Source organism: Sciurus vulgaris, assembly GCF_902686455.1.
Source record: "Sciurus vulgaris genome assembly, chromosome: 13".
Taxonomy (NCBI): domain Eukaryota; kingdom Metazoa; phylum Chordata; class Mammalia; order Rodentia; family Sciuridae; genus Sciurus; species Sciurus vulgaris.
This window is the reverse complement of record NC_136474.1, coordinates 28,594,448-28,620,123: the sequence shown is the minus strand read 5'-3', so window position 1 is coordinate 28,620,123 and position 25,676 is coordinate 28,594,448. Positions and strand designations below refer to the sequence as shown.

The window sequence follows — 25,676 nt, the reverse complement described above, 5'->3', positions numbered from 1 at the left end:
AGCAATGAATAAATTCAGGTTTTCTTTTAGGACAAGCTTACTACAAAAATTTCAAAAGCAGACTCTTAAACTTTTTGACTATGTTACTTCTTGGCCAGATTAGGACAGATCAGTTCTGAGGAGCGCAGAAGTCAAAACTGTTGTCCTAATAGTAGGAAAGCATCAGTTGCCTTCTCACTCTCCCAAGTATACCCTGCTGTGTTCCAAAGGCTGTGTGATATGCAGCTGTGGAGCAGGAAATGCCAAAGCAGATCTGGAGAACTAGATGCTAAAGAGCTACAAAACTGTAATGCAAGGCTGCTCTTACTGGACTTTAAGTCTTGGAAAATAGTTATTTTCACAGGCTATGTGAAAACGCAACACATTTCTCATTATTTTTAGGTGAATTATTATGTTTACATTTGTTTCAACTTTAAATATAGTAAATATTGACATATATTGCCCAAAGAAAGAGAAGTTCTTTGGGGACCCTCACCTTTTAAAGGAATTGGGAGTCCTGAGATTAAAAAAAAAAAAAAATTTGGAATTGGGTAATACTGAAAGAAGGAATCATCTCTGAGTTCATAAATTTCTCACTTAATTGCATATATATTTCATATAGAATTCTCGTCTCTTTACACTCCTTGTGCATGGATGTTGGATCTCATTTACTTAAATTTTCTAAACCAACACTGTTAGTTGGGCAATAAAAACCTTTCATTGCACTAGAATTAAAAATGAGCTCAGAAGAAAATATGACACATTTTTTAAAATAATATTTTGCAGGCACTCTTACCTGTTGTACACGAAGGGGAATTGGTAGCAGCATTATTAGTTACATATTCACTTGGATTATTATTTTTCAGCACTACTTCACCCTAATAAGAAAACATGTCAACAGGGAAAAGCAAATTATAAAAATGTCATACCACTATTAGAATAGCCTATTATAATATACCTATTAGAATGGCCGAAATCCACAACATGGACAACCCCAAACTCCAGGGAGTATGTAGTCCAACAGGAACTCTCATTCACTGGAGAGGATGCAAAACACACTTTGGAAGATAGTTTGGAAGATAGTTTCTCACACATGACTATCAAGCCATAAAAACACATGGAAGAACTTAAATGCATATTACTAAGTGAAAAGAATCCAGTCTGAACAGACTACATATGGTAAGATGCCAACTATACGACGTTCTAGAAAAGGTAAAAGTGTGGAGACAATGAAGATATCAGTGGCTGGCAGGGTATGGGAAAAGAGATGAATAGGTGGAGTAGATGACCTTCAGGCCAGGGACACTACACAGCATGCTATGATGATGGCTGCATGTCATTATGCATGTCCAAATTCATAATGTCCAACATCAAGAGAGAACCCTGCAGTAAATTATGGATATGAGGTGATAAAGATGTGTTTATGTAGGTTCATCAACTGTAACAAGCTTACTACTCTAGTGGGGGATGCTGACAGTCTGGGGAAGCTGTGCATTTGTGGTGACAGGTGGTAGGTAGAAAAGTTCTGACCCTTCCTCTCGATTTTGCTGAGAACCTAAAACTGCTCTAAAAATTTAAGTCCAATTCTTATTCACTTAATTTTTGCAGTACTGGGGATTAAGCCCAGGGGTGCTCTACCACGGAGCTAGATCCCCAGGCATGTACTTATGTATATATTTTATTTAATTAAGTCAGTAGTACAGGGGATTGAACCCAGGGGTACTCTACCATTGAACTCCGGTACTTTCTTAAACTTCTGAGACAGGGTCTCAAATGACATCATTCACCAGCCTATACTGGTCTAAAACGGTCTATCAAAAGGCCCATGAATAAATGGAAGAATATAAGGCATGCTTTCATTTATGAAGAAAGAAAGCTGCCTCACACCTTGAACTCAAACCATGTGGTGATGTGGTGTGGTACAGGAGTGTGACTGCATTAAGATACACCTCAGCACCAGACAGCACCTCAGGTAAATGTAAATGAATACATTCAAATGTGAAATGATTAAGCAGACAAATTTAAAATAACTTTTGAGGTTCATATGCTTTTTCAGAAATTTACACACTTGTTATTTATTACTTATGTCTAGTAATTGTTCAAATACAGGTTGGGGTTGGGGATGCAACTCAGTGTGGCATTCAAGAGGTCCTTGGTTTCATACCCAGCACCTCAAAACAAAACACAGCCTGTCTGTTCTTCTAATAAATATAACTTCTATGTTCACCAAGACCAATTAAAAAAAAAAAAAGGCTTACCTGTGCAAGGCTTAAATATATTATCAACAGGACAGACCCAATGCAACAACTGTTTGCAAAAATATTTAATGACATGAAAAAACTACCAAAAATTTTTTAAAAAATTAAGACTGCAGACATAAACTTCCAAATTGAAGGGAATGCTCTTCCATTTCCACCTTATATTATTTTTCAAAGATAGAATAAAGTGCTAAGCATGTTTTTTTTTTTTTTTGGTTGTGTAATTTCAGACACTTATATTTTCTTTTTTAACTTAATATTTTTGTCACTGACAGACACTACTGATACAATAAAAAAAAAAAAGGGGGGTTTCTTTTAGAAGAAAAAAAAGAACATACAGAATTTAAGATAATGAGGCAATCAGTATGTAAATCTGCTTCCATAAATGGATGGACCTTATTTTATGTTGCGAAGGGTAAATGAATGATCTGTTTCTTTGCTACCTTTCTTCTTTCTCCTTATTTTCATACTGATTTGTACTCCATCTCTCCCTTCAGTGGAAATTTATCAAAAGTCATTTTAGGGAATACTAACCCAACACTATTTTTTCCTGGAAGTCTGAAATCAATCCATTCAAGGAAAATGTCTCAATACCGTCGACTAAACTTTTGAGACCAAATGTTGAATATGATGTAATTTAAAATTATAAAGCAGTAAACTGAAAGCACCTATTGCACCTTTTTTTATTTTCTTGTTTTTTTTTTTTTTTGGTATTTGGGAATTGAACCCAGGGACGCTTTAACGCTGAGTTACATTTCCAGTGCTTTACCACTGAGTTACATTTCTGGTCCTTTTTTATTTTTTATTTTGAGACAGGGTCTCACGAAGATACTCAGGCCTCATTAAGTTGCTGAGCTGTGTTTCAAATTTGTGATCCTCCTACCTCGGTTTCCCAAACTGCTGGGATTACAGGTGTGCTCCACTGTGCCCGGCTCTAATGCAATGACTTTTGTTGAATCTGTTGTATTATTAGCAAGACACAGATGCAGATAAAAAGTCTGAAAATTCAGAAGTTACACTGTGCAGTTTTAAGTATTACTTTTAAAAAAGTCTTTTCCTCGGGGCTGGGGAGATAGCTCAGTTGGTAGAGTGCTTGCCTTGTAAGCACAAGGCCCTGGGTTCGATCCCCAGCACCCCCCAAAAAAAGTCTTTTTCTCTCTATTGGAAAACGGCTATCAGAATTCAATGCTAGAGATGGCATGTTTAAAATGGCCTGTCAAAGCAGTTAGACTAAGCCAGACACTTTTCCTTTTGAAGCACTACAATACCTTTTATCTACAAGATAAAAAGATTTCAGGTGGTACTTTAAGAAAATTAAAAAAGGGAGTGGCCTCACTGTAAAGAGTTCAAATAGCAGAGAAGGTCAGCTAAGTGCAGGATGAGGCCTCCGGAATGATGCGGACTTCACAGCTCTCATTAGGATTACTGTGTAGTGTCTGAAGTGACGCAAAGGTGTGTACTGAGGACAGAGAGAGAGACACAGACCCCCTCCAACTCACCTCTGACACTGCTGCAACTGGTTTTCTCACTTCTCCTAGGAGAGAGATATTGGAGGAGGTAGAGTGGAAAGGTCCCCACCTGGGTTGTTTTTGGATCTCTGACATATTATTCTGTGAACCCTGCAGTTCAGGAAAATCCAATCTGCTAAATTCAAATTCAGGTTTGGAAGTAGACACACCTTTTGCAATGATTCTGGATTTCTTATCTGTTCGTTTATGATAACCATCTGTAATTATAAAATGAAAGGATATAATTTGATGACTAATATTTGAGCTTAAATTTCAGAGTAGAAAGTCTACCTATTGCTATTGATGTACTGGGCTGCTGTCAAATATCCTAACTTTGGTGGTGTTGCTTATTTTCTTTACTGTAGTATGAAACCCAAATGACTAGTACCATGGATCTTCTTGTTGCATCACTATAATGAAAAGTAAAATGCACTTCAAATGTGGGGAGTAAGTTTAAAGCTAATGAAATAGTTACTTCAACCTGACTGCACAGTCTAGCATTTTAATTATTCATAACATGTATTTTAGAATTTTGCATATTTAAGGAGATCCTGAGTAATAAGCCTTTAAGTAATCAACTTTCTACCTTTCAGTTTGCTAGAACAAACTGGAATAAGGCAAGCAGCATGAAACTTACAGCCTCTTCCCCATCATTTATTTTCCTTAAGTGCCCTGGGGACGTAGACTGCAGCACCATGCAGCTCCTCACTGAACTGTGAGGCCAGAGCTACTACAGTTAAAACCTCCCTTTCACCTTTCCATGTGCCAGGTAGTTTATGAGTGAAGTCAATGAAAAGAGATAAATTTACAAATTAAGTAACATAAATGACACATGAATAAATCGGCAGTCTCAGAAATTATGTAATTACAAGTTTTAAGTCATTATATAAATGGTGACGCTTATAATCAAACTGTACTAGTAAATAATTTACAGGAACAATATACAACACCACAGTTTGGGGGTGTGGTTCAATGGTAGAGTGCTTGCCTTGGATGCACAAGGTCCTGGGTTCAATCTCCAGCAATGAACAAAAAAAGAAAAGAGAAAGCCTATAGAATATGACACCACACAGAATGACTCATCACTCATTTTCAGTCAGACTGGAACAGAAGTTTTCAAGCTCACAATAGATGTGATCTGTGGCACAACTAAAAACTGTGCCCCCTGAGTAACTACACTGCCCAGGTTTGGTATTATTTAGGATAGAATTTTAGCCAAAACCTCTTCCATCAACTAAGTTTCCCAGAAGAACGCCAGAGAAGCTACATCAGGAATGAATATGGTTAAACAGTATCAAGGATAAGGTTGTGATCTGCTTTTATTTAAGGGCATGTTTCAAAGCATGTAGTCATCACCTAACTGCCACACAATCTCAGATAAGCTCTTCATGTGTAAAGCGAAGTCCCCTCCTGAGTACACAAGGCAACACATATCACACAGTAATCCCCCACCTGGGAGAAAAAACTTCCAGAATATCACAGGAAGTCTGATGCCCTCAGCTGTACCACGTTCCAGGTCTCATTTCTTGAACAGTCACAATGAACAAGTCCAAAGAATCAGCTGATATTTTGAGGTACATGGAGTTTACATTGACAATACACAGAGTTTATTTTTACCTGATTTCAAACCATTCTCAGCATAAATGGACAAATGATGGGAACCTTTTGCTGACTTTATTTCAGATGATATTGTACCATCGGCCTTTTTACTGTTAAACTTTTGCACATCATAGGTTTTTTTCTGCAGGAAAGATTTAAAAGCAACATAAAATAAGAAAACTACCACCATAAAGTTTAAAACAGTAAATTAGGAAGCAGTCACAATTCATTTTTAAAACGTTTACATCTTTTTTTGGGGGGGGCGGTGCTGGGGATTGAAGCCAGGGCCTTGTGCTTATGAGGCGTGCACTCTACCGAGCTACATCTACAGTCCTTCGGTTCATTTCTTAAAAGGCTAAATACCACAAAAAGATATGTGTGCTGGGCACAGTGGCACATGCCTGTAATCCCAGTGACTCAGAGGTTGAGGCAGCAGGACTTCAAGTTCAAGGACAGCCTTGGCAACTTAGCCAAGACTTTGTCTCAAAATTTTTAAAAATTTAGGCTGGGGTTGTAGTTCAGTCGTGGAGCACCTGCCTCACACATATGAGGAACTGGATTCTATCCTCAGCACCACATAAAAATAAACACATAAAAGTAAAGTATTGTGTCCTTCTACAACTAAAAACATATATTTAAAAAAAATTTTAATTTTAAAAAATAAAAAAAATTTAAATGAAAAGGTCTGGGGATGTAGCTCAGTGGTAAAGTGGTTCTGGGTTCAATACCCAGCACCAAAAAAAAAAAAAAAAAAGACGATAAGTACTGCCTAAGTACCAATCAAAAATATATCAATTCCTTATATTTTAAACACTACAGCAACCAACTCAAGGAAACCAACTCAACAAAACCTTAGCTTTCCTCACCTTAAGCAGAGCTTTTGTTTCTTGTGGGAGGGGGCCCCTGTGCTCATTTCGGGGCTTTACGGGCTGAAAACCTTGGTAACAGCTGGCTTGGCTGTAATCATACTGCGAGGCAGGTACTGAGCAAATGTTTTGTGTAGACTCAAGGGTGTAAGGAGAATAGGCATATGGATGGAGAGTTATCTCTGAAGATAAATACTGAGGTGGAAACGCTGAAGGTCCAAAGGCTGTTTCTTCAGTAAATATTTTCTGTCTAAAAAGTATACATTTCAGTTAAGATTTCATAACATAAACCAAGGAGCTTAAAATTTCATAATAAACTCACTTAAACATTTAATAAGTTTTTAGATCATTCACTTTAGCACTGGACTATCCCTAATTAAAAGCCAGATAAAATCCTCATTTCACAAATAAAGATGCGACCTGTTTCTATGCCTTTTTCACTAATCAGTCAGATGTCCATAGCAATGTTAAGACAGCCTGAACACGCTCCAGCAGCTTTCCACTCTCCTGTTGTCCAGTACTTGGAAAAGCCTTTCTGCAACTCTGGTCAAAATGGCTAAAAATTCATGCCCTCTGCTGAGAGGCTGTTCAACAGCCTGCAAGTGGGCCTCCCTCCTGGGCTCCTGCAGATCATCTTTCCCCAGTCCTTCCCTGTTCTGATTCTCCATAACACTGTTTTGCTGACTATGAGGGCCAGAATATAAAGGGAACAGCACTGAGGTCAGCAATCACAATTCCTATGAACAATATGGATGCCATTTCTGAAAACCGCTATTTTGTCAATTTGTTCAAGCTGGTAGATTAAACCAAAATATAGCTTTTTAAAATTTTTTTTTTTATTTTTACAGACTGCATTTTGATTCATTGTACACAAAGGGGTACATCATTTCATTGCTATGGTTGTGCACAATGTAGATTCATGCCATTTGTGAAATCATATCTACATAGGGTAATGATGTCCATCTCATTCCACCATTTTTCATATATCCCCCATTTCCCTCTACATAATCTAAAGTTCCTCCATTCTTCTCTCACTCCCCATTCCTCCTACCCCCATTATATATCATCATCCGCTTATCAGGGAAATGTTCAGCCTTTGGTTTTTTGGGATTGGCTTATTTCACTTAGCATAATATTCCCCAATTCCATTCATTTATCTGCAAATGCCATAATATTATACTTCTTTATGGCTGAAAAATATTCCATTGTGTATATATACCAGTTTCTTTATCAATTCGTCTGTTGAAGGTTGTTTCCACAATCTAGCTATTGTGAATTGAGCTGCTATAAACATTGATGTGGCTGCATTATTATAGTATGCTAACTTTAAGTCCTTTGGGTATAAACCAAAGAGAGGAATAACTGGGTCAAAAGGTGGGTCCATTCCAAGTTTTTCTCACAAAGGATACAATCAATAATGTGAAAAGAGAGCCTACAGAGTGGGAGAAAATCTTTTCCACACACACTTCAGATAGAGCACTAATCTCCAAAATTCATAAAGAACTTAACAAAACTTTACACCAAAAATACAAAGAACCCAATCAATAAATGGATTAAGGAACTGGACAGACACTTTACAGAAGAAGATATACAGGTGACTAATATATGAAAAATGTTCAAAATCTCTAGTAATTAGAGAAATGCAAATTAAAACAACTCTAAAATTTCATCTTACTCCAATTAGAATGGCTATTATCAAGAACACAAACAATAATAGATGTTGGCATGAATGTGGGGAAAAAGACACACTTTACATTGCTGGAGGAGGTGTAAACTGGTGTAGCCACTCTGGAAAGTAGTGTGGAGAACCCTCAAAATATAGCTTAACACTGATTTAACCAACTTTAGTGTTAGACTGGAGATTTCAATTATTTTCCAAAGAAAGATGATACAATGACAAAATGCTAAGCAGACAAGTTACAATACAAATCCCAACCTCCTTGTTCCCACAATGAAAGGTAGAAAAACCCAAGCCTAATCATAACACATCATATGCAGTCTTCCTGTTTCCCTGTCAGGAGGTAAGAAAATGTAGGCACCACTTATCAGAAATCATACATCTAACATGTATCTATCTGTTGCAAGGACAGACTATGTGGAGTAAGAAAGGGAGTCATTATAAGCTCTACCTACCACACATGAATGAGTTTTACTATTTAGCCTTTTATTCAGTACACATTATCTTGTATCACTGTGCACTAACTTCATGGTATTATAATAAATATAGATCTGGTAAGAGCTTTTATTTATAGGTATTTATTTATTTATAGGTATTTTATTTATAGGTATTTATCTCTAATAATGAAATATTCCTAACTAAAAACCAAACAAAGCTCTCTTACTGATCTTGTTCTATACCACAGAACATCTAACCTATTGCTGCTTCAAATGGTACTAAGAACTAGTTCTTTGCAGAAAAGAGGGATATTCAAAGCTTTGTCTCACTACCTACAAGCTATGAATTCTGTTTGATTCTGTTTTGTACCTCAGAAAATCTAATGGAAAGGCTGAGGGTGTGGGTCCCTGGAAAGGCACTTGCCTAGCATTTGTAAGGCCCCGGGTTCCATCCCCAGAATACCAAAAGGAAATAAAAAGGGAAAGGGAAAAACAATAATGAAAATCTAATTAAGGGCAAGAGAAGGTGAAGACTCTATTCTTCACAAGACGATGGGCACAGGCTTATACCTTTCTCAGCAAAACATGTATAGAAGTCAGGCACAGTAGTTCACAACTGTTATCCCAGGGACTCAAGAGGCTGAGGCAGGAGGAAGGTGAATTCCTGGTCAAACTGAGCAACTTACTGAGACCCTGTCTCAAAAACAACACCAAATACATGTGCGTGTGCACACACACATACACATATGGACAATCATGGAGACTGTTTTTCTTTCAGCAGGCTTTAAGTAGTTTCTTCTCTGGAATCTAGTTAAAATCCTCAAGCCCTTCTTCCTTAAAAATTGAAGTAGAAGACATTACTATAATCCCATTCAAAATACCACCAAATGTTTCATATTTCCTACCCAACAAACCTAAACCTTTCTGTGGTACTATGTAGGCTTCCAATCTCTACAAAGCAAAGTTCAACTGTTATATATTGCTAAGACACATGCAAGTTCTTCTCAGGCTGATAGGTTTTAATTAAACACATTAGCCAGTGCTTTCTGCAATTTCCAAAGTATACTGCAAGATGCTGAAAATGCTCAACCAACTCCTGCCAACTGTAGTAGCAACTTTGAAAACTACTACTATTAAACTCAAGCCAAAAGAACTAAATGCTAAATCTGTCTCCCTGGAGAACAATAACATACTCACCAAAGACCAATTCGAACACGTTAAGTTTCAACTTCTGTCAACAACTAAACCTTCTGATATTTCCTAAATTCAGCAGAATAAATCAATGATTTTCTTAATCATTGCAGTTTTCATTCTTGAAAATTAATTCTGGAATTTGGATGCAGTTTAAAAGGATCATAAAGCACAGAATTTGTACATAAGCACTAAAGCTGATGCAGACCTTGAAAACAGAGACACAAATAAATGGACCCAATTATGTGTCCAAATTAAAAAAAAAAATGGAAGTCATTTTGGTAATTACCAAGAAAACGAATTTTGAGGAGGAAAAGGAGAATCTAAAGAAAAACATAAGCCGCCTTTCAATTAAAAGAATTTAAAACCACAATTTGTAACATTGTAGATTTATATAGGATGTATATAAAGTAAAATGTATATATAAATTGTAGGATGTATATAAAGTAAAATGATTAAAAGCAAAAGCCAGTAATTTCTTAAAAAAGAAAACAAAAAAACAAAACAAAAAAAAAAACCTATTCACATAGAGGTGGCCTTCCCTGACCAAGATTTTAAAATGTTAACCCTTAAAAATAAAGAACATGTTATCTGTTTGGTTTTTCCTTTGGTCTTTTCTTCTTAACTGTCCCTTCCATTTCTTCTTCCATCAGATAAGTGATTTTCCCCGCAGAGCTGGGGATCAAACCCAGGGTCCTGTACATGCCAGCCAAGCACACTATCACTGAACTACACTCCCAACCCCTAGATACCTGATATATTTTTAGACTGTATGAACACTGAAACTATATTTTCTAATAAATGCAATGCAGTCTCCATTCATCCTTGGCCCCTAAAATAACAAACTGAGTATGCAAGAAGAGCAGAGGTAAAGTTCCAGTTTTTGTAAGGGTATACAATTAAGTTATACTACTGGCTCAGATGTTTTTTGTCTAAAGAGCATTCTCTCACCATCTAGAGAACTTTAATGTGGTAGCTGTGGCATATGTGAAAATCTAATCACCATTAAATCCAAGAAATAATCCCCTATATAAAACAAGATATTTAGAAGATACATACTCAGTCACTGATGGTTCCTGTACAAATGGATAGTAAGTTGCTGCACAGCTAGGGAAAACACATGTTGAGGACTCCGACCATGCCACATTAAGTCCAGCAAATTTTGGGACAAATGGCTTGACATCTGCTGACAACTTGATGCTGCCCTGTGGAAAAAGGTGGATTTGGGCTACATACATTCTAAGAGCAACCAAATGCAAACAAACAAAAATCCAAAGAGATGCTCCATTCTAACAACCCCAAAGTTGTTACTTAAAACCCTCTGCCTAGGTCAAGCATCAAGGTGCATGCCTGGTGCACTCCTATAATCCCAGCAACTCAGAATGCTGAGGCAGAAGGATGGCAAGTTTGAGGCCAGCCTGAGAAACTTACCAAGATCCTTTCTCAAAATAAAAAAGGTTTGGGGATATAGTTCAATGGTGGAGCACCTCTAGGTCCAATCCCCAATACAGTTAAAATATATATATATATATATATATTTCCCCCTAGTAACCTTTGCTAACCATTTTTCCTCAGTGCTTTTTTTATTAGAAAAACACCTTTCAAATATTAAAAGTAAAAAATAAGGAAAGCCAATTAAAGTGGAAGTAAATAAAACCTACATGAGGACAACTATCCTTTCTATGGTTTTAAATTGGAATATGTGCACTTTACCTATCAGTTTAATTACGTATAATAGAGGGCCTCCTTGGACTTACTGCTGTCAAATATACCCAGGAAATACTTAACAGTAGCACTCACAATACTGTTGCCTAAGCTAATGTACATTAAATTTCTCAAAAAAGTCACACAAAACATTTGCTTTTTACTCAGCCGACCACTAAATCTCTTGCTTCATTGGAAAAACAAGATTTGATATGCTAGAAAATTATCCTATTGCCATGAGCCCTTGGAATTTAAAATAAAGTGGTTTTTTTTGTTTTGAGATTTTTGAGACGGGCAATAAGAAACTTACTTTCACCAAAAACTTTATAACGATGGTTTTCAATAAATCTAAAACCAATTTACGTGTTTGACAGAGCTCGGTCTAGAGGCTGAGTGTGTAAGGCAAAGACCGAGACTTAAGAAAACCCACAAGACTAGAAAACCAATTACTCCTTCCCCAGAGCGCGGCAAGCTTGCTGAAGTCCCCAGCTCTCGCCTCCGGGTCGCGGGGAAGGGTGGAGTACGCCGGCCTCTGTGGCATCACACCCCGGCCGCGGCGCTGACCACCAGGGGACCGGGGTAAGTAGCTGCCGCCCCAAAGGCGGACCAAAGATCCCAGCTGCCCGCTCCCGCCGGCCACCCCGTCCTCTCCGGACTGAGAACCCGAGGGAATCAGGCCGACCTGGTGAGGCCGCCGAGAGCTCGCCCGCCATGGCGGGAAGCCCCCCACCCCGTGTGACCCTTACCTCGCCTTCAGACTCCCGCTGCCCCTCTGACGCCATGGCAGGGGGCTCGAAAGAGCCCCGACCCCGGGAGGTCAGCCACAGGGCCTACACCACTCAGCGTTTCCCACTTCGCAGGCGGCGCCAGGAAATGCGTCACTGAACGCGACAGCGCCTCACCTCCTTCCGGCCGGAAGAACTAAAGACCCGAGGCCCGCGGAAGCCGCCAGTGGGAGTGGCTTCGGGCTGGAAGGAGGCGTGGCACCAGTGTAAGATAAAGGAACCTCATTGGCTCTCACGCGGGTTTCTGACCTGGCTGCAGAGACTGAAAACTCTGGGTGAAGCCCTGGGTTACCCGTGTCCCGTGGGATTAGGGTACCGTGGAAAGGCCCCTTACCACGGTGACCTTCCGCATCCCCTCTAGGTTGAAGACTCACATGCCCCGAAGAGGCCTACAGACCGAAGGCTTACAAGTCTATCAGTGTCCTAAATTTTCAGAAACTTCTAGCAGTTTGGAAGGGATGAGGCTCAATGGCCCCGAGTACCCATGAATTCAATCCATTGTACCGCAGCGCCCCCCCCCCCCCCCAAAATAAGGAACTTAACCTCAAAATTGCTGTTTCAACAAGCGTTGAACAATTTTAAAAATGTGCCAGGGGAAAATAGAAAAAGTGATTTATTTGTACAGGATGGATAAAAGGCTCTCCACAAGAGAAATGTGTTAAACGCAGAACTTTAAAGTACAGGGAGGACAGGAAACATACTGGCAGTCTACAGTGTGGATTTCAAAAGATGCTCAAAGATGCTCAAGAAGTTTGGAAGAGGTTGCAGGCTACTTAAGGCTCAGAAAAAGTTTGCCTATAATGCAGACCATTTAGTAAGGACGAGGGGCTAACTAAATTGAGGCAGATTCCTGTAGACTTAAATACCAGGTATCTATTTCATGCAATAAATGCAGGCAGCTCCAGCTCTTGTTCAAGTTTCTGTCCAGATAGGTTACATAGGTAGACTGTTAAAATTAAAATCCCAAGCCTGACAGCAGTCTGTGCTGGCAGTTGAAAACTCACCATCTGCGGTCACCATTCCCTCTCAGCTAGCATTTATTGTGTTCATTAAATACACTTTCTAAACTGAAATGCCTTGTGTTTACTGGCCAACTTACTGCTAAGCACATCAATTAAGACCTGTCTGCTTTTAACTCAGATATTTTCCTAGTAGTTAAAAAGGCCATGTAAACAAATGCAAAATACATATGGCATGAAGGTGTTTTACAGTGCTTTAACTTTTAATAAATGCTGACCAAGGACATGTTATCCCCAGTATACATGTATGAATAAGTAATAAATCCTACTTTAACAATGCACCAGTAAAAAATATGGGGGAAAAAATTATCCTCACTTGGCAAATTGAGACAGTGGTTTCTCTGCAAACCCATCAGCAGTGCAGTTTTTAGATAAGTGGAAAGAACCCAAATAGTACTGAGGTGGACTTCTGTTCACCTGGAGATTCTACACAGACGAATGACAAAGTTACAACATCTACTGGTTTTTAGTCTCTTCACAAGTTCAATCCTATCACCCCCCCATCTGATATTTCTTTCATGTAAGTTTATTTCCTCAGGGATAAAATTATAAAATGAAAATCAATCTCAATAGTCCCAAATTAACCAAGAAAATATACCTCAGTAACTTCAAACGGTGGTAAATGCAACATACAAACTTTATTTAACAAAAGTAACAGGTAATGTCAAACAGGCACTTATATTAAGAGAAAAACTGACTAGAAGAAATTTTATCTTAAACACCTTACAATAACCTACTTGCAGTTGCATTTAACTGAGCTCTGTTGCTGTGAAGAATACAGCTCATGCACAGGTATGGATGAATGATTTGTACATTTTTCAAGTATTCACTGAATACTACCTTATATACACATATACATTAAATTTGCGAAAGATTTAATTGATGATCCCAGATATACTTCATTTTTGTTGCTCTTTTGGAAGAGGTCGTCTAAAGAGAAGAATATGGGGTTCTGTGAAAAGAAAAATATTTTAATATAGTTAACAAAAAAACTAATTCAACTATTACTGGGTTTATAGTATCAATAATGAATTTTGTTTCAAAGTCACTGTTAACAGTAATTGAAGGAAAACTTATCTGATAATTTGAACATTTCTCTAATATTTTAGCTTTACCTACCCTAGAAACAAAATTAGAGAAGCTTTATATCCTACCTTTACAATTTTCATTCCAGTGAGAAGAAAAATTTTATCTCTATTGGGAAAGGACATCCCCTTCAAATCAGCTACTGGATCTCATACTAATGTACATTGAAAACCGCCAGGGAGTCAGGTGCTATGGCAGACGCCTATAATGCCAGAGACTCAGGAGGCTGAGAGGGGAGGATTCCAAGTTTGAGGCCAACCTCAGCAACTTAGTGCAACCCTATCTTGAAATCAAAAAATTTAAAAAGGACTGGGGATGTAGCTCTGTGGTAAAGCTTCCCTGGGGTTTAATTCCCAGTACTCAAAACAAAAAAACAATGAACCCAGAAAATCCACCCCATAGAACTCATTTTCAATAGATGGAGCCCCAAGAATCTGCAGTTCAGTTCCTCAGTTGTTTTTGTATTTTCTGGGGAAAGACCCCTTTGATTATGTGCCCCAATACCATACCAAGAAAAGTTATTAACATGGGTAGCACATGTGTGACCATATGCTATCTAATATACCCTTAATGTGGCAAATTATTAGTTTAAAAAAAGTCACAGGAATTCCAGGTAATGCAAAAAATACTTTAAATATTATTAACAATGACAAGTTTTAAAACAGAACTATTTAAATTATTCTTGCAGGTAGAATAATGTAATATTCCTATTCCTGTGGAATAGGAATAATCTCCTGGGAGAGAAGGACTCAGTCATTTTAAAAAAAAAGTCAAGTTTATCAGAGTTGAGATATCATTGAATGTTCATGTTATTAAAAATTTGATATAGTCACTATTTTAAATTCAGTTACCACTTTGCAGCAAAACTTACCTGGCTCATGAATCATGTAATGAACCCAGCCTAGACTCTGTTGGACACCAAGTCTCCTCCATTCCTCTTCAGACATTAGATGAGTTTTGGGTACTTGTTTGGAAAGTTCTCTGGGTAACATGACATGCCTGTTAAAAGAGATAGCCAGGTATCAGTGCTTTGCATCTCTCCTACAATTATCATTTTATACATGTACCTTTAAAGTTATTAAAAATTGGAGTGGGGGGAGTTGGGTGTATAGCTCATCAGTAGTGTTTGCCTGGCATGAGGGGAGGTCCTGGGTTCGATCGCAGGCATCACTAAAAAACATGAGGTTTTTGCCCTCAAAACTATCAGAATTCTTTAAAGCGGCTCTATGTTACAATGTCATTGACGTCACTCTTGAGTACAGTAGTTAAAGAGTATGCTGTTTCAAAGCAGAATACATTTTATTTCATGCTAAATTTTCTAACAGAATGCTTGCTTGTAAGTCAGTCTTCTCCAGTCGTTCTGTTACTGGAGAAGACTGACTTACAAGGTTACACATGGTTTCATATCCTAGCCTCTCCTGCAGCTAGCTTTGGTCATGAAAACAAATTCTGACCAATAGATAATAGGCAGAAAACATGCAATTCATGATAAATATCCTCCAAGGAAAAGGACATAACTAATTCTTCTTTCTTCTTTGCTAAAGCAAAAAGAGGTGAGAAGCCTGCTTCCTGACAGTAAAGCTGCCCTCCCAGTCCTGGACTACTGGACTTTTATATTAGGGGGAACAAAAATTCAAGGTAGTTAAATTGTGTTTCCTGTTACTAGATCAGTAGTAGAGTTCTTGTACACTGCAGAAATTGCTTCAGTACTTCAAGTACTTTGTTCAAAATTAAAAACAAAAAAATACTAATTTTAACACAATTATAGATGTATCTGCCACTTATACAGACTTTCAGCTTTCCAATGTTACTGACTTATAACCAAAATTTATTCAGTTTAAATAGGCATGAAAGTCTTCAATGTCAAATCAAGAATATGTACAACTGTAGATTTATGAAGTTCTTAAAAACAAAACCACACCCCTTGCTCTCTTAGAGCACTTAATTTCCATAAAAAGGTCCCCTTTACAAAAGACATAATCCTCAGGCCCATTTTACCATTCCCAGAGATATTAATAGTTGTATACAGAGCCAACCACAATCACTAACCTATTTTTGTGACCACATGAGATAGCTACCCTTTAAGTCAGCTGGCTAGGTGAGAAGTACAATGTAGTCACATTTTATGAAAAAACTGAACTCGTAACCAATTTTAAGCACCAAACTGTCATCAACTTAATTTGGGGGCCAGTTAATTAAGTACCAATTTAGTATTATTTGCAAGGCAAAAGTAAGCCTTAGAACAATTTTATGTAGACAGATTATGCTTACTACCATAGTCCATAGAATTTGCACCAATTCTGGTAAACTATATGGGGATTCTTAGTACACATCAGTAACCACTCATTCTTCAAATGCTGCTTAATTTTTAAGGCTCACAAAATCCCTGTTATTCGTTTCTTGCACATTGTTGGTTAGTCTCAGAAAACGAATGCTTTTGTACACTTGCTTTCAGGAATAGAACATCTACATAAATGTAGAGTTATCTAAATAGAAGTTACCAAGTCTTATCTTCCAAACCTTCCAAGCCATGTAAACTGGCTCTCCTTCACTGGAATTAAATTAGAGACAAAAATTTTTAAGTAGTCTTAAGCCCTCATAATGATTACCTGTATTTTACTACATGGTGATAGTAACTGCACCCAACTTTTACTTCAGTTGAAATACAAAACAGTGCAGGTATGTATCACTTTTCTGCCACATGTGAGACAAGTTTTTACCCCTGAAATATATCCCAGCCCAAGTAATAATTACCAAGAATTAATAATCCTCAGTTTTCCTCCTGCAAAGGCAAGACTCCCATGTACTAGAGAAGACATGCCACCCACCTTTATAGCCTTTACAGAATGCACAAGAGAAAGGACTAGGAAATTAAGTTTGCAAATACAGAAGAAAAAATAGATTGCTCACAGAAAGAAGAAAAATCTTTGAAGTTTACAATGCATGTAGCACTACTACATACAAACCACCCTAGACTCGCACCTCAGTGGTGCATTGTCAGTTCATATGCCCAGCTTTGTGGAAAATATTAGCTTAAGGTTCAGTGGCTCCATTAATTAAGATCAGCTCCTCCAAGTGTGCTGGTGGTATACACCTGAAATCTCACTGACATGGAAACTTAGCAGAAGGATCACTAATTTTGAGATGAGCCTCAGCAACTTAGGGAGACCGTGTCTCAAAACAAAAAATAGCTGAGTAGGAAAGCACCCCTAGGATCAATTCCCTAGTATCACCAAAACAAACCAGAAACCTAATTTATATTGGGTCAGAATAAATTATTTCAAACAAGATATTCTATACACTATCACAAACTTTGTAAATGAGGCTTAGTGCCTATCATAGATGATCATGTGAGTATATTAAAACCGAAGAGATCACTAGCAGAAGTCAAAGAAGTATCTTAGTCTAATTTTAATAGTAATGCCTTAAGAGAAATTTGCATAGACCCATAAAACTTTATTCTAAACACTTGGGTCCGGAGTGTCCCAAAACTTAGATTTTGCCAAATTTTAAAAAGGTATTAGTTTACATTCAGTCCATTATTGGATATCCCTGGTTAGGCTCTTGGTTAACATCATCGAGGGTACCCACTCTTAACGTAAATTTCTTCCTTAAACGGTATTCTCGGCAATCTTATCTAAGAAGGCAAACAGAAAACAAGGTCACTGTTTGGCCAAGGGCAGTATAGGCTTCCCCACCCCTACATCTTGGTCATTTTCCAGAATGCAGCATTGTAGTTACGACCCAGTAGGACAAGGGGTTGCCTGGTCCTTGAAGCCACGCCCCAATGAAGTTCCGATACAAGGCCAACGTATTTTAAGTGTCCCCACCACCCACCGTTCAATTTGCTCCATCGTACCGGCGCCAAGTTGAGCCACTGCTTTCTAGTGCATGGCTTCAGAATTCACAAGTCACACAAAAAACGCCTCAATTTGCTCACTGTATACTAGCTGGAGAAAAAATGCCCCAAATCCACTGGATCCTGAAACGAAGGTCTCTAATAATACACCCAACCGCCATGCTGTGCACACTCGCCTCCGTCGTCACTCCCAGTCAACAGTCCCAAATCCCCATCGGGCTCATTCGTAATTTTCAGAACCACTAACTTCAAAAGCAAGCAAGAAAAAAGTGTTAATCTGTAAAGAGGCCTGGAGTCGCAGTCTAAGCTGGTAGAGCTGCAGGCTCCGCCGTGACCCGGCCGGGGCCGCTGAACCGCTGCTCCCGGAAAAACAGAAGGGGGCGCGGCGGCCCCTGGGTCCAGCCCGCCCTGCTCCGGAAGCCCGAGCTGAGATCAGCCGCTGAGCCGCGTCCTTTACTGGGGCCGCGCGCCCGCCACTCGCCACCCCCGACTCCGCGCTGCGGAGGACCCCGGGCCGGTTCCGGTCTGGGCACAAAACACGGCATAGTTAGCGCCGCTCCTCCAGCTCAGGGCTGGCAAACAAAGGCGACCTCACGCGCCCCGACTCCGGGAGGCGAGGGCGTGGAGCGACCTCGGCCCTCCACATCCCGCCGCGGCCCAGCTTCACGACCTCGGGCCTACGCCGCGGCCCACGCCATCCCGCCGAAGAGGCCAAGTGGGTCCCCGAAAGCCGCTCACCGGTACTCATAGTGCTCGTCGAAGTACTTGTCTGAGTAGTAGATCTGCTTGTGGGCCATACTGCCGGCGCACAACAGAGCGGAAACCGAAGACTGCAAGAACAAGCGAAGCGGAACGCCCGTCCGTTTCTACCCAGGGCAACGACTCGACTAACTCAACGACCGCCGGCCCAACGCTCTGGATTTGAATCCGACAGCCCGTCGCCGATTGGACAGCAGCGCTGACCAATCACCTTCCAATCAAGCCGCTAGAGGGTGGAGCCATCGGCTAACCTATCATTGCTCTCTCTCGACGGCCTTCTCTTCCGAACAGCCAATCAGAGGCCTGTTGCGAGGTTACCCAAGGGAAGAAATGAAGGGTTGGTCAGGCGCGGGGTGGGCTGCCCAGAAGGGCAGGGGCGTGGCCGGAGGAAGGCGGAACCAGGACGTTAAGAGCCGCAGGGAGCGTGCGCGGGGTTTTAGAAAGTTCCAGGGCAGCGGAGCCGTTGGGCGCCGGCCTGTGGGTGGGTAAGGTCTCGCGGGTTTTGGCGGGACCGGAAGCGCTGTCTGTGGGGCTCTGAGCGGGTCCCTTGGGTGAAGCCGGTTTTTCCTGGCCTCCCGCGCTTAATCCGGTTGAAAAGCGTTAAGGGGCAGTAGACAGGTACTGAGGAGGCTGCGCCGCCGACCTGGCTCACCTGCCCCCGGGTGTGCTTGCGGGTCCGAGCCGGGCGTCGGCGCGGCCTTAAGAGAGCTGGCCTGGAGCGTCCTCTTCGGGGCACGGTCGGAGGCCCTTAGTGGCCTCAGGCCTTCCCTCCTGTCCACGTCCAGCAGAGACCAGGTGTAGGAAATGGAGCGAGCACGATGCTCTCAGCTGCCCACAGCAGCAGCGCGCTGGACCGGCTAATGGGATTGAAAGTAATTTTAAAGATGCCTCTCCTCTCAGTAGTGAATCCTAATTTTAAAACACGTGTACATGCGGGGCAAGAAGCACGCCGCGGTGTACATAGTGGTTTTCTTACGTAACAGAAAATAATTTTTAAAGTGGTTTTCACAGTTTCCGCAGCGAGCGTGTGTCAATATTAGCTGCAGTTTTACTTGAAGTTCTAGGAAACGTGGGTTTTTGCCCAGTGTGTGCCGCTCTGCTGTCCTCACACACGTTGTGGCGGGCCGGCGGGGCAAAGTACTGTAGGCCGCTGCAGCAAGTTTTTTTCTCACCCTGCTGGTGACAGGCAGATGCCCGCAAGGTGTATTCTGATGAAGGCCTTTCCAGGTTGCACACAGCCCACTTTTCTGTGCCTTCTAACTGGGAGAAAAAGGAGGGAGAAAGCAGCCTCTTAGTGTCATATAAAGACACTTAATTACATGCATGCCCATGAAATTCTAATTACCTCCCATGCCATCTCCTGGGATTGGCAGTGGGGTTAGGGTCTTAATATACACGTGACGCATAACGGTCCGTAATACTCAATTTAAGGTCCCTACTGGATGTGGTGGTGCACGCTTGTAATCCCAGCGATCTGAGAGGCTGAAACAGGAGGATCACAAGTTCAGTTCGAGACCAGCTTCCAGTTTGGTGAGAACTGTCTCAAAAAATAAAAAGGGCTGAGAATGTAACACAGTGGTAAAGCCTCCCTGGGTCAATCTCCCAGTACCAAAAACGAAACAAAAACTTCACATCTCCTTTTAATAATTTCCTCCTCTGATGTTTTTCTTAATCACACTCTTTGATTACCTTGCTTTCCCTTTATTCCCTGTTGCTAGAATTCTGAGTTTCTTGCCCATCATTTATTACACTTTGTAATTGCATGTTTGCTTAGGTATTGTTTGTCCTGGTCTGTACTGTATATACTCACCCTGTGTCCTCTATAAAGGACATACCTGCTTTGTTCCCGACTTCATGCCTAGTACAATACCAGAGTCAATTGCGCATAAGCATTCGGTTTTAAAGAAATTTTAGGTATAGTAATATATGTCTAAATAGGTATCATGTACTGGGAAAGTAAAGTATGAATAAACCGTTAAGGGAGATAAAGAAATTATGAAATCTCTGGCAGCACCAGGAAAAGAAAAGTTTTCTTAGGAGAAGTATTTTGAAATAGGTCACTGCCATAGTGGCACTGATCCCAGCGACTGAGGCAGGATTGCAAGTTGGAGGCCAGCCTCAGCCATTTAGCGAGGCCCTAAGCAATTTAATAAGATGCTGTCTCAAGAGAAAAAATAAAAAGGGCTGGGAATGTGGCTCAGTGGTAAAGCACCCTGAACTAAAAAAAAGAGAGAGAGAGAGGTGTGTATTGTGGAAAATTTCATTAATCAACTCCATATACCAATGACTCAGCTTCAGCCATTAACATTTTTTCAATCATGGGAAGCTTTTTTTTTTAAAGCGATACCAGCTAGGTCATTTAATTTTTAATACTTTCGGCTATATCTCTACTTATGTATCTCTCAAGAAAAAATTTTAAATGTTTGCCCACCAGTTATTATGTTTAGAGTTCTTTAGTATTCTCTGATAGCTGTTTTGGATTCAGTTTCCCTGATTATCTCACAAAATACATTTTTACAATTGGTTTGAATCTGCATCCAAACTTCCGCCTATGCATTGTATTTGGTTATTGTCTCTTTTAATCATTCAAAAATCTCAGACACACACACCACCTTTTCAGGTATCAATTTATCAGATTAGGTCATCTGTCTACAAAGCATTCCACTGTCTGGATTTTTGTATTTATTTCTTGTATAATTTACTGTTTCTATTCTCTGTTTTTCTTTTTTCTTTTTTTGGTAGTACTTGGATTGAACCCAAGCCTTGCACAAGCTAGGCAAGTACTGAATGAACTACCTCCCATATCACTGACTCCACTTTTTTTTTAAGTTTGGAGACAGGATCTCTCTAAATTCCCCAGGCTGGCCTTAAACTTGTAATCCCCCTGCCTTAGGCTCCTGAGTAGCTGGAGTTACAGGTATTCACCTCTGCACCTGGCATATTCCCTGTATTTCTTATAGTCTGGTACTTAAGTATTAAAAAAGAAAAAGTCCATATAGCTAGTAAGTAGTAGATTCATATTTGAGCCCAAGCTGTCTAGCTCCAAAGTTAGACCTTGTCTCCCTTTTATTTTTTCCTTTTTGCAGTGCTAGGGAGTAAGAGGAGTAAGGAGATTAAGCCTAAACCTTAGCACATTGTAGGCAAGTGCTCTGCCACTGAGCTACATCCCAAGCCCAGAATTATGCTTCTTGCTCTATACCGTCTCTTAGAATTCCACAGGTAGAAAACCAGAAAGAGCCAAGCTCTGGGTGTGTTGGCACACTTCTGTAACCCTAGCTATTCAGAATGAGGCAGGAGGATGTCAAATTCAAGGCCAGTATGGACAAGACCTCTGTCTGGAACTAAAAAATAAAAAGGGCCAGGGGTGTAGCTCTGTGCTAGAGTGCCCCTGGGTTCAATCCCCAGTACTGAGAAAAAAGGAGAGAGAAAGAAAATGAGAGAATGAACCGAGACAGGGAATAGGATGTGGAGATTGTGGAGAGAGTGATGTCAAGTGAACCTAGGAGGACCAATGTGGTAGAAAGGTGCCCAGTGAGGTCTACATCCTCAGCCCTGTAACCTGTGAATATGTTACTTTAGACAGCAAGAACTTTCCAGACATGATTTTGAGATAGGAAGATTATCCTGGATTTTTGAGGTGGGTGATGTTATCGCAAGGGTCCTTATGGAAGGAAGACAGGAGGGTCAGAGAAAGTGCTGTGACTTGAGCAGGAGTAACTGATGTGACATGAGCCAAGGGGCAGGTGGCCTTTAGAAGCTGGGAAAAGCAAGGAACAGAATCTCCTCTAGTTTCCTTCTGGACAACTAGGACTTTAGCCTGGTAACACCTGTTTGGGACTTCTGACCTCTTGAACTATAAGCTAGTAACTGTACACTCATTTTAAGCCATTGAATCCATGGTGATTTGCTAAAATGACAATAGTAAACTAAGACAATGCATTGGGTCAGTCTAGGAAAGGATTCTAGACTCCCTGCTAAGAAATTTAGACCTGAGGCTGGGGTTGTGGCTCAGTGGTAATGTGCCCTCCTAGCATGCGTGGGGCACTGGATTCGATCCTCAGCACCACATAAAAATATACAAATAAAATAAAGGCATTCTGTCCATCTACAACTAAAAACATTTTTAAAAAGAAATTTAGTTCTTTAAATTACTGTGGGTCCTTCTGATCGTCTCAGCAAGGAAGTGGCAGATCAGATGAGATAAAGATGAGAGGAATGTGGAACACTTACTGGAAGGAACTAGAGGTGATACCTGTTAGGAAGTTCTGGCAGTTAGCAGAATGTTTAATCATAATGAGGATTTCCATCATGACAGCAGGGTTGATTAGGAAAGGGCAGATCTACTTCCAGTAGAATTAGATTTCTCTGCAGTGTGTGTGTGTGTGTGTGTAGGGAGGTGCTGGGGCTTGAACCCAGGTCTTCAAACATGCTAGGCCAGTACTCTGCCACTGAGTTATGTACCCAGCCCCACCTGCTGCTTTTTTTTTTTTTTTAAATGGATCTCTTAGTTTTAGGATTCGATTGATTATCTGTTGAGATAATATTGGTCCTTCCTAAACGAAGATTAGAACATGCCCAAGTGATCACATCTTCAACCTACAAGCTGGAACTTCTCTACCTCACTAGCAGATAGATCGTTAGTGATAAAGAGGCCAATGGCAAAAACATCCCCAGCTGGTCCATGTTCATTCAGCAAATACTAAGCACAGTGCCAGGCAGTGTCCTAGGAGAGCTTTATTCCTGGGAATAGCATTGATTCTGCTGCTCCTAATAAGAATATTAATTCTCTAGAAGGCATTTCAAATTTTACATAAACATTTTTCAATGTCCATTTGAACCTCTACCAGTCATATAAAGTGGGCAGGGTGCATAAAAGTTCAGCTACAAAGCCTTCTTTGATTAAAGCTTCCTAATCTACATAAGATAAAATTTTACGTGTGTATATATAATAAAAAATATTTCCAGGGCATCAGCACACACCTCTAGCAACTCGGGAGGCTGAGGCAGAGGGATCACAGGTTTGAGGCCTGCATCAACAACTTGGTGAGACCCTGTTTAAAAATAAGTAATAAAAAATACAAAGGACTGAGGATATAGCTAAAGAGAAAAATGCCACTGGGTTCAATCCCTAGTACAAAAAAAAAAGATAAAAAGTCAATAGAAGTGAATAATAACAGGGAATTCTATGTGTAAGGAGTAAATCAAGTACATAATTACTTTTCCCTACTAAGGTAGGCAGTACAAGGTAGGTCATGAACTAACTCAGAACCATCAACACACAGAGTCAAACTGTGTGTCACATTTCATTTTCAGCTAACAGCTATGCATGAGGGAGAAGCAGATTGTTTGTGCCATTTTTTTTTTTTAGTTTTGATTTGCATTTCTTTTTTTTGTTGTTTTTTGTTTTCAAACTTCTCATTTTATTTTATTTTTTTAATTTATTTTTATCGTAAACAAATGGGATACATGTTGTTTCTATTTGTACATGAAGTAAAGGCATACCATTTGTATAATCATAATCATACATTTACGTAGGGTAATGGTGTTTGATTCATTGTTATTTTTCTTCCCTGTTCGTGCCATTTTCAGTGACAGCACCCACTGTAGTTCAATATGTTACTGTACATGTGTATATAACTCTTAATTTAAAAACTTAATTCCCACCTAAATCATAGCACTCTTCCTAGTATGCTTTATTCAATTTTGTTTTAAAGTTACAGAAATAAAATTATTTTTATTACTAATTTAAAAGGAATGTACAATATTAGATGACGCCTGCTCTGTTATCGCAGATTTCCCCACTCATAATGAGGCAGGACCACCACCCCAGATCAAATCCCTAGGCGAAAGCTTGGTTTCTTTTTTCTGGCTGCCTGCCTGGAAAGCCAGCCTCACTTGAATGCCCATACATTCTGTTGCCTCAGGTTTCCTTGACTAATATCAGTCACCCCAAAGAACTGTCTTGAACCCAAGCAGTTCTTTTGTTTTAAAGAACACATACAGAACAAACTCAGGTTAACAAATATGTTAAGGTCATCCCATTCTGAGAATAAGAAATTAAAAGCGTATGCTTTCAATTGAGTCATAGAAAACAATCAAAAAACACCTTTCATTGAAAGGTTGGTTCTTCATCAAAAGAGTATAAACACCCCTAGACAGAGAGTCAATGACGGTACCCTCTTTGGGTCCCCTTCCATACTGTGGGAACTTTCCTTGCTTGCTCCTAATAAATCTGCTGTTGAATTCTCACCCTCCATCACATGCATACTTCATTCTTTGGGAGTGTGAGTTAAAACCCTTCAGCATTCACAAGATCTGTGTTACAGCATCATTACAGTCAACACAGAAGAATTCTGTGACTTCAACGGGTGAGGGAATGTCCCCCCACTAGCAAGCAAGCCCTTCTGCGGTAGTAGACATCAGCTGGATGTTTCCTCATTCAGTTCCATTCTGATTCTGTTTACCTAGACACAGCGTCAGCCCCCACAGGTCCCCAGTGCTGCTTCTCCTGCTTTCCGCCCCAATTAGCCAATCTGGGTTCTTATGACCTGCCCCCCCGCCCAAGTGGGAACTGGACTAATTTGAACAGGGGACTTGTAGAACTCAAGGGAACACTTTTATTGACTAGTTCCTGATGATACCGCCGTTAACGGGCGACGAGTTCTGCTCCCTCTAATGTTGAAGTCTGAACACTAGAGAAGCACGCCAAGGCAAGCATATGAAGCAGGTTTTATTTAAAGGTAATAATACAGACTTCTCCCAGGAGGAAAAAGGGGGCCATGGCTGATGTTCTAAGTCCTCAGAAGTGAGTGCACCCTACATCTTTTATAGGTTAAGGTCTCTTTTGTTCTCCAGTTCTCTCCCCCCTTATCTCGCCTTCCTGCCTTTGTGACTATCTTTGACATTTCATTCTCCCAGGGGCAGTCTCCAATTTCCAGAGGCAAATGG

At 40.2% G+C, this 25,676-nt stretch overlaps 2 protein-coding genes across 5 annotated transcripts in view; both read right to left on the bottom strand.

Moving 5' to 3' along the window:
• Positions 1 to 12,107, bottom strand: part of SECISBP2 (SECIS binding protein 2) — a 38,324-nt gene extending 26,217 nt beyond the window's left edge. For all 4 annotated transcript variants that reach the window (XM_079108725.1, XM_079108726.1, XM_079108727.1 and 1 more), the window contains exons 1-6: positions 11,967 to 12,107; positions 10,576 to 10,721; positions 6,211 to 6,460; positions 5,363 to 5,486; positions 3,737 to 3,963; positions 776 to 857 (exon numbers count right to left, since the gene is read on the bottom strand). In XM_079108725.1, the coding sequence (XP_078964851.1) occupies positions 776 to 857; positions 3,737 to 3,963; positions 5,363 to 5,486; positions 6,211 to 6,460; positions 10,576 to 10,721; positions 11,967 to 12,002 (865 nt within the window). In that variant the 5' untranslated portion in view covers positions 12,003 to 12,107. The remainder of the gene's footprint in view (positions 1 to 775; positions 858 to 3,736; positions 3,964 to 5,362; positions 5,487 to 6,210; positions 6,461 to 10,575; positions 10,722 to 11,966) is intronic.
• A 1,528-nt stretch (positions 12,108 to 13,635) lies between these two features.
• On the bottom strand, positions 13,636 to 18,925 carry CKS2 (CDC28 protein kinase regulatory subunit 2). Its single transcript, XM_079108985.1, has 3 exons — positions 18,708 to 18,925; positions 14,982 to 15,109; positions 13,636 to 13,976 (listed from the first exon to the last, which is right to left on the bottom strand). The coding sequence occupies exons 1-3, from the start codon at positions 18,764 to 18,766 to the stop codon at positions 13,924 to 13,926; spliced, it is 240 nt and encodes a 79-aa protein (XP_078965111.1). The 5' UTR covers positions 18,767 to 18,925; the 3' UTR covers positions 13,636 to 13,923.
• Positions 18,926 to 25,676: the final 6,751 nt, after the last annotated feature.